Below are 14,081 nucleotides of genomic sequence, written 5' to 3' on the forward strand. Positions count from 1 at the left end.
TATGGAACATGGGAGAAGATATAGTTGGTCCATATAAATTGTCTTGTGTGTTTTTTTAAATCAGCTATATTTTAGTCTGGAGAGTTTTTAAATGTTTTCTACTTAGCTATTTAAATTGATAAGGACAGTTAAAGAACATCTTATTTTCTAGTTTTAGTTTCCTTTATTTTCTGACTTTTTTATAGTTTTGAGAGCTCAAATTAAAAGTTTTCATTTGCTGCCGAGACCGGTTTGGCTCAGTGGATAGAGCGTCGGCCTGCGGACTCAAGGGTCCCAGGTTCGATTCCGGTCAGGGGCATGTACCTTGGTTGCGGGCACATCCCCAGCAGGGGGTGTGCAGGAGGCAGCTGGTCGATGTTTCTCTCTCATCGATGTTTCTAGCTCTCTGTCCCTCTCTCTTCCTCTCTGTGAAAAATCAATAAAATATATTTAAAAAAAAAAAGTTTTCATTTGCTGTTTTTCATATTCCAGGTTTATGCCACAAGAAATATGTTTTCATTAGAGTGTTTCTTTTAGGTACTATGGCTGATTAGATAAACTGCCCATGGACAAATATAGTGGCCACTACTACCTCTAGCCAGAATTACCTTGTAATGCGTAACGTCACGAGAGAAATTGGTCAAGGGAATACAGGTAGAAGGTATTTTAGAAGACATTTTCTGGCCTTTATGTTCACAGTCCTCTATATGATAATCAGCATATGATTCCACATTATAAGCATTTGTCATAAGATGATTATTGATTCTATTTAGACTAGTTGTTGGTTCTTATTTAAACTCCAATTGATAAATGTATTCAGGAATGATGTCCACATATTTGTTAATTTCAAATTGAAATATAATACTTGTTGTATTTTTCTTGTTTTTAGGGGAAAGAAACACTGCTGACTCCCATCCCCTTTGCTAGACCACAGGACTTAGGGCCAACAATTGCTATTGTTACTAAAGTCAACCAAATCCAGGATCATCTGCTGAAGAAGCATGATATTGAGCTCTACATGCACTTGAACAGACTAGAAATTGCACCACAGATATATGGGTTGTAAGTATTAAAAGTTTACATTGCAGCTCTATCTAATTATGAGTTACAATGATTTCCCTATGTGTAGATTTATAAGAGTAAGAGCAAGAACTAACTGGTTCAGCTCCATTTCATTTCATATCTCTTTTCTATCCTATGTGCCAGGCTCTGTGCTCATAGCTTTCACATATGATATTTCACCTAATATCCCCACCAATTCTGGTAATTGTTACAACTTTGTTACAGAGGAAGAAACTAAGTCATAATTCAAATCCAATCAGGATTGGCTCCATAATCTGCAGAGCCCAGTGCAAAATAAAAATGAATGGCCTCCTTTAAAAAATTAGTCGGAATTTAAAAATGGCAACAGCAGCAGATCATTAAACCAAGCATTTTAAGAAGTATAGGGTCGCACAGGTCATACACACATGGAGCCAGCCCCGAACCCAAACAATCCTATAGTCTTTCCATTTTATTGTATGGTCTTCTGTTCTACCCTCAGAAGTGCATTTTGAAAAGTAAGTTCAATGCCCTTCACAGTGAACATAATATATTAATATTCTTTAACCACATAACTCTGTAACATGCTATAGCAGAAAAATAGGGAGCTCCCTAGATGTGTGTGTGTATTTGTATGTATTCATTCAGTGGTTATAAGGTGAGTAGGCAAATTACAAAGAGCAGTTTTAATGAATATGAATTAGTTGTGCAGTATTACAGACAACCAACGGACCCTTTATATTAAAACAATGGAACATATCTGTGAACTATTAGGTAGTTCCTTGGTAGATATTTCTTGCAAATTCCATCTCTCAATTAGGTAGAACATGAAAATTTGAAAAGATATCATTGAGATGTACATAGTAGATGCTCAGTAAATATGAATTCATTATTTGAATTACAAAGAATCTCAAACAAGTCAAAGGTTTAGGACAATTTATTTAGTCCAAAGTAAAAAATATCAATGAATGTTTTCTTTATGTCCTCATGTTGTACAGATTCTTTCACTAATAAATATTGAGCTCTCTTTCTTCTCTGGAACTCCTAAACTGTAATTTAAGAAGTCTGCTTTCCTGTTTTTAGTGATGCTTGTTTTCATTTCTGAGACTTCAGCTTGACTTCATCATTGAGAACAGCTCCATCATTTCCACTTGAAATAAGAAAGTTGTGGGTAACATGGGTATTTAGTAGCATTGTAGGTTATTAATGAATTGTAATTTACACTTAAAAGTCTAACTAATATGTTTGTGTTTATAGACATAAAAGTTTATTTTAAAGTAGCTATTGACAAGGTTAGGACAGTGAGACCAGTTAGGAAGGAAGACATAATTAGGGCCCCAAATCAGGTTGTTATAGTATAGCTGAGGAACAGGAGAGAGTAACTGTGTCTTATTATCACCTTAAATATATTGAATTTGTATATTTTCAACTACATTTTATACTTTGATATAAATAGAATACATAATAAGCATCTGTGGGATATGCAATTAATGTCACTTTTAAGGAAGGACCCTCACACTTGGGCTTTGACATTTATAACTTATGAGCTCTTTACGACACTCATGGGATAAATTTCATATCTCCCAAATGTTTATTGTATATCTTCCATTTCCTTTTTTTTTCTATTTTCTGGATTAGCAATTGTTTTGCTATAGTGGTTTATAATAATTTAATTGGGGAGGTTCTTGGTTATTGATAAATAATCTGCTTAATTTTGTGAAATAATTTTAAAATATTTATATCACAGTGTATTTGTCCTAACACATATCACTTTATAATTATGTATTACTACTAAGTTTTTTTAAACGATATTTGAAATATAAACATATGTTAAAAAATATAACTTTTAGTCATTAAAGCAATATAATTACCGACCTTAAAAATTCTCTTCCAACAGTTTAAGCAAAAAGCTTCCTATTCTAAACACAGTTAATGATTGAAATATTCTTTTCTTTTCAATGAGCTTTATCTTATACATTTAATGTATAAACCAGAATGAGGGGTTAGAAGGTGAAGATCCAATGATAATCTTGTCACCCACCACTGGTTATTCCCCCAGGATTACTGCTATTGAAAAAGCTGAGTGTGTTCCCTTCCATATGAATAATTATCATGATTAAGAGTTATGGGAAGAATAATAAATTACTTGAAATAATGATTAATAATTAATATTTTTTGAGTATTTTCTGTGGGCCAGGATCATACTGATGGCTTTACATAGATTATTTTATTTATCCTCAAAATACATTGGGATAGGTACTGCTATTATCCCAATTTTTTAGATGAGGAAATTAAGGCTTATAAAGGCTTATTTAGATTAACCACTTACCAAGAAGCTGAGCCAGGCTTTGACCTCTTAAGCCTAATATGATTCAGACTATGAGTATAGTAGGAAACTAAGGCATCCATAGAGATTGTGTTAGGTTGGATTATGAGCCAAACTCAGGGTGACCAGATTAGCAACAGAGACCAGGAAGGTACAAATCCTGGAATTAGAGGAGTCTTGTTAGTGAGCAGAAGTCAGCCTCCTATAGCGGAAATAGGAAATCAAGGGCACTGGATAGCCCAAGGCTCATAGCCATGCCAAGGCAAAACGTATATATGTTTTTATGTGAAAATTAGACTGGCAAGCATTGTTAAGAGTAGTTATGTCTGAGAGGGAATGATGGATGGTGTTTATTTTCTTTATAATTTTTGTTACTTTCTCAGTTGTCTCTGTTGATTATAAATTGATCATATAAGAACAAAAATGTGAGGACAAAAGTAAGAATGTACTTAATTATTGTTAATGAGTTGTCAACATCCACAAAACTGAAACACCTTAAAGGTATATTTGAACCATTGTCAGTAATTTTTGAAGAATTACGGAAAATGGAGGACATGGCAAGAATGCTTAATATGAAATAACTGTTTTAACATCTGCAGTACAATCAAATGTATTTACCTTAATCTCTGACAATATATTAGAACTTTTAAAAAATAGATAAGTCCTTAGGGAGGGAGATTTTTATGTGGAACTATCATGTACTTACCAGAACAGTTTGGACAAGATAGAGCTGCGTTTTCTTTCCTATCAAATTATCAGATTCGATAAAAACTTTTGACTGAATATTTTTACTTCACCACTTTCCTGTTATATTGTTTTGCTCAAAATGGAAAATTTGTAGACTGAATGATATTACATTTAGGCTTGAAATTTAGTTTTATGTAACTACCATGTTCAATGACCCAAGTGGAGTGAGGTATCTGACACCAGGCCATAGAGCTTTGTCATTGGCCCTGCACAGAAACCCAGCTTTTTAGGATCTGGAAGGTCACTCTTTTACCTACTTCTAACATGCTACAATCTGATTTCTTTAATATCCACATTAAATAATTGAATATTTCAACTTAGCAAATCTCATGTTGGTGAGTTTGATACCATCACAGGCAGCTAATTCCATGGCAGATTTCATACACTTCTCCACTATACCTCCCAGTATAATATAACAAATATTTTAATTTGTAATAAATGTTAAGCATTTGTTCACAAGGAGCTCACAGTATTTTATAGAGAAAAAAATGAGATTTGAAATATATGGACTTAGATGAAATCATGGCTTGAATATCCCATTTACTATTAAAGTTACATCTGTGTAGTCAGGGTAAATACTATGTTTGGTCTAGTATGATATATTTGTAAACAACATTATTTTGATATAATTTAATTATTAGAATCATGCACAATCTGCTGTTGGAGCACAAATACAAGGAACACTATATCAGAAATGCATTTGGCTGCAAGTAACAAACTCAACTAGCAATGGCCTAAACAAATGGTGATTTTTGTTATTTTTCCTAAAAAGTAACAAGTCTGGAGATAGGAGCTCTGGCAGTGGTTCATTGGCTTTACTAGTACAGTATGGAGACCTACAGATTCTCTCAGCCTTTCTTCGTGATTGTGGCTAACTGGTCTCAGGATGCTGGGATAGCTAGACATCAATTATTTCGTAGGTCAGTAGGTAATTGTTCAAGGTTGTATATTTGTTCCAGAGGCTGGTGTCAACCTTATTTGCCTCCTCTGATCAAGCAAAGCAGAAACTCTCCCAGCAACCACCTCTAACAGATGTAGGCTTAAATCTCATTGGTAGCATGTTATTAGTAATTCAGTTTGTCTTATATATACAGTATATGTATTTTCTTTCTAAAAACTTTTCATTAAAATTTGCTTTCTCTGATAAAAATAATGCTTTTATTTTCATTGTACTTCAAGTATTATTTCTTAGGTATTTTTATATGATGCTACAGATGATATTTTTATTCCACTGTATCTCCTCCAAAGGGTTCTGATTATGACTTAAACTGCAAATGGCATGTGTAGCATAAAAAAATTTCCCAAACTTTAAAAACATTTAAGAAGATTTTTTACTGAATTTTATTTAAAATCTTATTGAAATTAAATGGTATATTACATGAAATTCGTTGGAGAGAATGTGTTAGACCTTTTAGAATAGATAATTGTTTTAATAGGCATAAGCCCTAATTAGGAGGCATCAGAAACAATGTAAAATGATTAGAACTGGGTAGAAAAGAGTTAATGACAGGCTGAGTAGGTTCAACTTTTATCAAAGACAACTTCTGACCTAAGTAAGTTAATGGGATTTAAACTATTAAAAATACAGCTAGTGAGACAGTCAGCATTGTGAACACTGTCAGAATTCAGCCATATCAGTGGCACTGAAGAAAACCAGAGTTCAGTTCCTCTAGTGACCAGACCCCAAGTATGAAGATGGTAAATCTCTATGCCTGGGGTGGGAGGGAAGGAGGGAACAGAACTACAAATGTGTTGTTGTTTTTTACTTTATTTTTGTATCTTTTTTAATATTTTTATTTATTTCAGAGAGTAAGGGAGAGGGAGAGAGAGAAACATCGATGATGAATTATTAATTGGCTGCCTCCTACATGCCCCCCGCCCCCCGGGGATTGAGCCCACAACTTGGGCATGTGCCCTTGACCAGAATCAAACCCAGGACCCTTTAGTCCATAGGCTGACACTCTATCCACTGAGCCAACCCAGCTAGGGCCAAATGTATTTTAATGGGTAGAATTTTATAATGTTGATATTTGGTATGTATTGTAGGTTTACTTCATTTTAATTATCAGTTTGTAATGGAAAGGTCTTTATTTTATCTGAAACAAGAACTATTCAGAAAAAATATAATATATTTTGTCTGTACCTTCTTACAATTGCTGAACTCTTCATTCATTGCAACCTAGAACCTGAGTGCAGGTACTGCATTGCAATGGATGCTTGCAAAAGTTGAATTAAAGTCAAATTAAGATTACCTTGCTTATAGGGTTGCCATGTGAAGCCTTCTATTTGCATAGTACCTTAAACGATGTCTGGCACATAGGAAACACTTTCTAAGTGTTCATTAAATTAAAAAAAAAAAGATAAATCATAGCAGGGATCATAAAATTCTAGTTAAGATCTCATACTTCTAAATAATAATAAAAATGATGAATAATGTTATTTCTTTAAATTGAAAATTAATGGGAAATGGTTTTTCCGGAGTCCTGAGCCCCCATATACCAAACGCCTTTTGCTTTGGTGTAGCCCATCGATACGTAGCTGTCTTTCTGGAGCTTGATCAGCTCTAGGCAGGGTGGTGTCCTGCTTCTTGGTATTTAGAACGACAGTGACAAATCAGGGTGGACCGGCTCCTAATATGATTTTCCTCTCCTACGCTTTTGTGGAAAATTCAGTTTTAAAACAGTAGTAAATGTGAGGTGGTTTGATCAGTTGGTTGGTCAGAAGTTTGTCTCTTTGCCTAACTATTAAATTTATAAGTTTTCACATTAAGGAAATTTGATTAAGCTGTGTATGTCATTTTCTCTTAGCTTTTAAAGTTTATATCCTTTACTTGATTTCATTAATGTAGGATGATTGAATTTTTCAGTTTAATAGTTTTAAAAATAGAACTACTTTAAGCCATCATTCCTTCAGCATTTGCTTTATTAAACACCTACTGATGTCAAGCAGTGTGCTCTATGTTACATCACTTGGGCATTTGACTAGTATTAATAGAACAGGGAGTAGCCTCTATAGAAGGCTAGAGAAGAACCAGTTGAAATAATTTGTGTGGAGTGCAGATTTTGAATCAGTAAGTGGAAAAATCCTCTACCTTCACCCCAATGTTTCAACAGAGGCTCAGCAGTCCCCAGCATAGTTTATCAGAAATCAACTAAAAGGAAATGGTAAAGGGAGAGAAATGGTCCTGTCCCTTGGACTGCAAACTAGCTATCAGAAATTTTATGGATGGTTGCCTTATGAATGAGAGATTGGACAAAATGGCAAATAAATTCCGTATCAAATTTGCACACAAATGACTACATTCATTTCCATGAAAACATGATCAAACCAAATGCTTTAACCAACAATGATTAGTTTTTTAAGCCAGCATACCAGTGTTTTTATATTGAAAATGACTGTGGTTCTTCAAAAGCATGGTCACTTTAATAAGTTAGACACCTATTTTAATGAAACATTATTACTCAAAATACTTCTGGAATTCCCTTTTTGAAATTATCTTCATTAGCAACCTGTTTCAAGACGGTATAATAAAATAATTTTTTAAAAATCGTTTGATCTCAAAGTATTGCCTAACCTCATTTCGCAGGTTGTTCATCACATGTGGCTCTAATTAGAAGTGTTAGTTACTTGCATGAATAAAACTCATCCTCAGAACACACCGCTGGGCTTCTATGGGAGGTACACAAAAAGCTGACCAAAGCCTCTGGCTCTGAAAGAATAATTTCACAGAGACATTTTGGTACCTTTGCTAAATAAAAAGAGTAAGTTTTATTGCTTTCCAGTCACAGGTGTATGTATTTTATTCTGGGTGTGTAAAAAATTGATGTTAAGTATTATACAGCAAAACCCAAACAACACACTTGATACTACTTGATGATAAACATTATGTTCTTAAATACAACTGTAAACTGTGGATTATCTAAAAGAGAATCCAGTATGAGATGTCTGTCTTTTCCTACAAGATCCTAATTCACCCAGAGACATATTTGCATGAATTTTATCCTATACTTGATCCATTTTAATTGGCCACAGCCTGCAGCAAGTTCGTGCTTATTCTTAAAACAATTTGGGAGCATTCAGGAGCCTTAAGTACCATTAATAGGACAGTGCATTTGAAGGACCTTGGAAACTGATAGATTAGGGTCCTGGCCCCTGTAGCAGCCATAGAACCAGCTGAGCCAATAAACTGCCATACCTTCTTTTGAACATAAGCTGGAAGTTACAGGGTCTGGGGACAATTTGGTAGAGTTCTATAAAAACCTTGGCTTATCAGAAAACAGCTAAAGGGAAATGGTAAAGGGAGAGAAATGATCCTGTCCCTTGGACTGCAAACCACAGTCCAGTTGGCCAGATTTGGATTTTCAGCTATTGCCCAGCTGGTGAACAGCTCAACAGTATTTTAGGTCATGTGATCTCATTGTAGCCAATTGCATGGCTTGGCAGACAACGACATAGTAAATATCTATTCACACAAATTGTATGCATACTGCATATGTCCATGTGCATTCTCTGCTTGTCTGTATTGATGATAACATACCCACATAGATAGAGGGATAAATTGTGTGTATAGGTCTGTACCTGGATATTTAACACAGTAATTATGTACTTTGATTCCTTCTAGGAAACAGAATGGTAGGAATAATCTAGTTAAATCCGTTTCTATGGGGATTTTTTGACTCCTTTTTTCATATTTTCTCTAGTTGTAAAAATTACAGTGATTACACATCATAAAGCCTATCTGTAATAAAACGCATCAGCTGGCCAAGGTTTTCATCGCTCACTCAATAATCCATTAATACAGCAACGTTGCCCAGGCATCTTTATAATACCAACTCGGAGGTAATTTTAATCAGCTAGACCAGCTGGTATTTAACAGCAGCTGCTGGAGATGCCACAAATATACTCAATAGCTGACATCTTTATTTGCAGTTTTTCAAGGGGAGAAGAGATTCTCCTGTGGTTACTGGTATTAAGCATTTAAAAGTAGGTGTAAAGTATACAGGGGTTTCTACCTAGATGAGAAGAGGAGGGATTAATGATAAAACAAAGGTGATAAATTCTATCAGGAGGACAGGTTTGTGAATGAACAAACTGCTCAACTGAATAAGAACACATTGGCTTTGGGTGGACTTCAGACCTTTTTCCTAGTTACATTTGCACTAATCGTGGCTATCGCTAGCACTAAAATTGTAGTCTGCTATGTGTAGCATCCTTATATCCTTCTATACTGGATTTGTAGTGGTCTTCCTATTACATAAAGCTGTGAAAAAATAATTTGATTATATGAAAGAGTGATCTGTTAATTATGCACATGGTCTGTCTCAGCCCCTGCATGCCTTGGCTTTTTTTGTGTTATGAATATATTTTCATTAATGTTCAATTTGATTTGTAAGTGAAAGGAATCATCCTCAATGTGTTCTGTCTAGTAGTAAATACAGAATGCTATTTCACATTGGTGTGTATGAGCATGTGTGGGGGAAACAGGCATCGGCAACATGAAGTTAACAGTCACAAACCCATTATAAATAAAAATGTAATTACACTTGGGGGAGCTTGGCTTACAAAGCTCAGAAATCCATAATGGAGCTCGCTGGTAGTAAATGCCTGATCTGTTTGCTAAACTCCACTGTTCCCAACCCCTTTCTCATCGTCTTTTAGCAAATACTTTGACATCTCCACTGATCAGAAATTAGTAAAGAGAGCTGACTTTCTGATTTATAAAATAGTTGGCCTTTGTCTCTGGGGTGAGGGTCTTACCTTTTGGTTGAATGACTAAAAGAGGAGAATTAGAGTAAAATAGGAAAAGTAAAAGGTATAGTGAAAAAAGCAAAAGTTTTTCAAGACAGTTACTTAATTACCACAGTTATAGATGACAGCCTTGCATACAGATAGCTGTATATTGAACTTGCTGGTGATATACATGTCTGATGCTTATGTGAACAGAGGTGAAGTGGTTTTCATCTTCATAGAAAACTTCTCATGTCATTTTCTCGAAGACTGATTTCAAAATTAAATAGAAAATAATAGAGTTATGGGCCTTGCATACTTGGTATAGAAATAGTTTTGTTATTTCTGACTCCTGTAGAGCCATCAAATGTTCTTTTCTTATGCTAATCGTCCCTGCTGGGAAATGAAGCATTACAAACCCCTAAAAAAGTGAAATGTACAATCAAACGTTCTTTTCTTATGCTAATAGTCCATGCTGGGAAGTGAAGCATTACAAACCCCTAAAAAAGTGAAATGTATTACATGTTGCGTGTTCTCCTGTACTAAATTATCAGAGGTTAGCAGAATCCGTTGTCCTACCAAGTCTTCTGCAGGCAGCTCCATTCATCAGTGCCACTGCTTCTCTTTCTTTCAGAGCCAAATAGTGATCTGTCTGTGTTGGACTGTGATTGATACTTAAAATTAAAATCCAGTGACAGAATGGATTACAGAGATAGCAATTTGAATTTAAAAATTACTTAGCAAGCATTTTTCCTGTTATTTGTAGTGAAAACAGTCTGTTTAAGTTTGTTTAGTGTGTTTGACAACAGACAGGTTGATATATTGCTGGGCACAGCGGTGGGTTGGACTTGAGTGGTATTAGCGCTCTGTGTTTTGATTAATGGTAATTGTTTCCATGAAAAGGCATGTTTTACGTACAACTCATAGTTCTGGAAAACAGAAGTCAACTTGCAGGATTCATAATTACCATTCCGAGTTAGCATATAAAAAGGGCAAGAAGCAGCAGCGCTGGAGTAGCACAGTAGGATTTTTTTTCTTTTGCATTGTATTGTAGTTAGAGAGTGTTCTGTATGTCAGAATATAAATCTTCTGTTATTTATCTTTTGTCCAGTATTTGAAGTTGATTTATGACACATTTCTGTATGCCATAATTTAGTTGGAATCCTATACTAAGGTGAAATTTCACCTGTCTCTACAGCAAAAGGAACTGTAAAAGGAACCCTAAGCAACCTACTGAGGTATAGATTAAAATTTTTTTCCTATTTTTCTCTAGTCTTGCTCTCATTTTAAAAGAATGCAATTTAGAAAACAATTAGAAGGTTTATTTGAACAATTCAGAGATTTCAGTTGCCAGTTTAAATAAAACATTTTACATATCGTTAAGGTACATAAACCCAGGGGAAATAAAAGGTAATTTTTATTTGGAGAAAATAAAACATGCATTAAGGACAACGTTTTGTCAGCTTAGAAGCTGTCAGAATAATGCCCTCATAGCACCTTTCACTGTCACCTGTAGGTCTGTACACATATGTGAATAGATGCACGTATCCTTTATCTGCCCACCAAGTGCATAATGCTCTGCATTTAGACTGTCAATAGGTAGAACTTGACTTTAAGTGAGTGTCCTTACCTTTAGCATGAACAAAGAAACACCACTTGCACATAAGGACTTGGAAAGGAGTGGGAGAAAATGTCCTTACCCTATTTAAGCACTCTGATTTTAAGACAGTGAGACATTTTGTAAGTGGGAGATAGTGCTAGTTATGGGTCCTCCCCCGCCCCCCCGCTTCTCTTTTTGTTTTCTCCCTACTAAAGATAAGCACTAGGTAATGTGGTAAATGCAATCAGAATGTTCCTTAAAGAGGCATAAATGACAAACATGTTTGTGAAACCAAGATGAGAATCAGTATTTGCACAACAACCCTCCCCTGCTTTTTTTAAAGGAGCATAGAAATTTCGAGTCTATTGGGTAATTTCCTAACTATTAACCCAGGAAACTAAATATGATATTTTAAAAATAATAGTCCTCCCTGATAGGAGCAGGATTTTAGGTTTACATTAATGTTAAAGCTTTGACGTAATAAATAATATATGCCTTTTATATAGCTTTTATGTAAGTCATGTTCTTTAATATGTTTGGGAAGAGGATAGGAGGTGAAACCTGCCGTGCAGAGACTATGGTGTTACTGTTCTATTTAAAAGGGAATGATCCTGCTCCATAGTAGGCTGGATTGAAATGCCATTTGTCAGGTTGTTTATTCCAAGCAAAATTAAAATTAATAAATGGTTGTGTAATGCACACCTAAGCCTTTGACATAAATATAATTTTTTAAAAAAAATTATTCCTCGTAGTTAGCAACCATGTGTCATTGTGGCATCTTTTATTGAAAGGAACTTTATTTAAGTAGCATAAACTTGTTGGATGGGCTTCAATTAAATGATGATTTGTTAATGCAAATGTGTAGCGAATGATGGTAGTACATCTGTCTCTTCATCCATAGGCCATTACTGTGCAGCGTTAGCACATGATTGTAAAAAACGAGAAATCATTATATGCAGGTAGTACATATTCAATCAATTCTGACCTTATGTCTCTGGCAAAATAAAAAAAGTATCAATGTAAATGATATTGAATCTGAATAACAAAAAGCAGCTCTTTGACTCTCTGTGACTCAAGCTGTTAGGTGATGTGAAGTGACTGCTGTTTGGGATTGATGGTTATTGGTGGCCCAGTGGGGAAAGGCCATCACTTTAATCCTTTGTCATCCCTCCCATGCACTCCTCCAACCCAAATTACATTTTAAGTTCTGTTTTCTTCTCTTTTTTAAAAGATGTTATTTTCAAGGGTAGTCTGAGGGATAGTGTGAGAAATGGGCACCGATGACCACCAGGCTGAGCACGTTAAGCAAGCAGTGACAATTAATACAACAACAAAAAATCGTACAATTAGCTCCAGCTCCATAAGTGTCTAATGAGCCATTTGTCAGTCTTTTGGTGAAATAAACTACTCTATCTTAATTCTCCACTCTTGCAGCAAATAAATAAAAGTTATGAAACACCCGGGCACCAATAAAATATAATTTATTTCACAGGGCATGACAGAACTCTTTACATATCTAGAATGAACATGTTATTTACAAATGACTTGTGATACTCATATAAACCATGGATCTGTGTGCTAACTGCTTTCATTAGAGAGATATGCATTTTTTTTCTGATTGTTTAATCATTTAAACGTATCATTACTCCTAAAGGCATGTGAGTTAAAGTGACTCCTCCTGGTGTGATTAACTCATGAGGCCAAAAAGAACCTCAGAAATGAGCTATTCTGCAGCTGAAGACATTAAGAATTTACGGGAAAGGACAAAACAATAATTTTCATTGGGGAACCTCTCAGCTCTCTGCTGATTATCTTCCTGCCCTCATTTATTTTTAGGAACCCCGATCTCTCGAAAGTTTTTCACCACCACTGTGTATCACTCAAACAAAACCACACTGTAAGCTTTTTTCACTTGTATTTTGTACTAGCTTAAAAGTTGTAATCACCATACTGTGAAAATGTGACTTGAAAATTCACATTAAAGCCCTGGCCGGTGTGCTCAGTAGTTAGAGCATCAACCTGCACAGCAAAGGGTCTTGAGTTTGATTCCCTGTCAAGAGCATGTACTTGGGTTGCAGGTTCCTAGCCCCATCCGGGGTATGTGTAGGAAACTAATTGATGTAGCTCTTTCATTTCTCTCTCTCTCTCTCTCTCTCTCTCTCTCTCTCTCTCTCTCTCTCTCTCTCTCTCTCTCTCTCCCTTCCCTCCGCATCTCCCTCCCACTCTCTCTAAAATCAATGGAAAAAATACCCTTGGATTAAAAAAAAAATTCACATGGAAAATGTGCAGTATCATTGAAATTAAAGCACAGATATTTTAAAACTAGCAATTGGTTGTTTTAAGTAAAAGAAAAATACACAGAAGTTGTTCTTCAGAATGGCATATACCGTGGTTCTTGAGTGTAGCTCCTGGACCAGCAGCATCTTGAAGGTTCTGGTTAGAAATGCAGATTCCTCGGTCCCTACTGAATCAGAAACTGTAAGCGGGTCCAGGAGTCTGTTTTCATAAGTTCTGCAAGCAATTCTGGGAGCCACTGATATATACTGATAAAGTAATTGAAGCAAAAATAAACACATGTTAATGAATCCCTGATGTATATACAGAGCCCAAAAGAAAGCAGACAGCTTTCAGCTTCAAATAATTTCCTGGAGATCCAGCTCA

The 14,081-nt window shown here is 35.3% G+C and overlaps 1 protein-coding gene across 1 annotated transcript in view; it reads left to right on the forward strand.

Moving 5' to 3' along the window:
- The window catches only part of TBC1D5 (TBC1 domain family member 5), a 463,678-nt gene that overhangs the window by 311,255 nt on the left and 138,342 nt on the right, over positions 1-14,081 (forward strand). Inside the window, exon 14 of the mRNA XM_028129701.2 lies at positions 869-1,041. Coding sequence (XP_027985502.2) covers positions 869-1,041 — 173 coding nt within the window. The remainder of the gene's footprint in view (positions 1-868; positions 1,042-14,081) is intronic.

Source organism: Eptesicus fuscus, chromosome 18, assembly GCF_027574615.1.
Source record: "Eptesicus fuscus isolate TK198812 chromosome 18, DD_ASM_mEF_20220401, whole genome shotgun sequence".
Classification (NCBI taxonomy): Eukaryota; Metazoa; Chordata; class Mammalia; order Chiroptera; family Vespertilionidae; genus Eptesicus; species Eptesicus fuscus.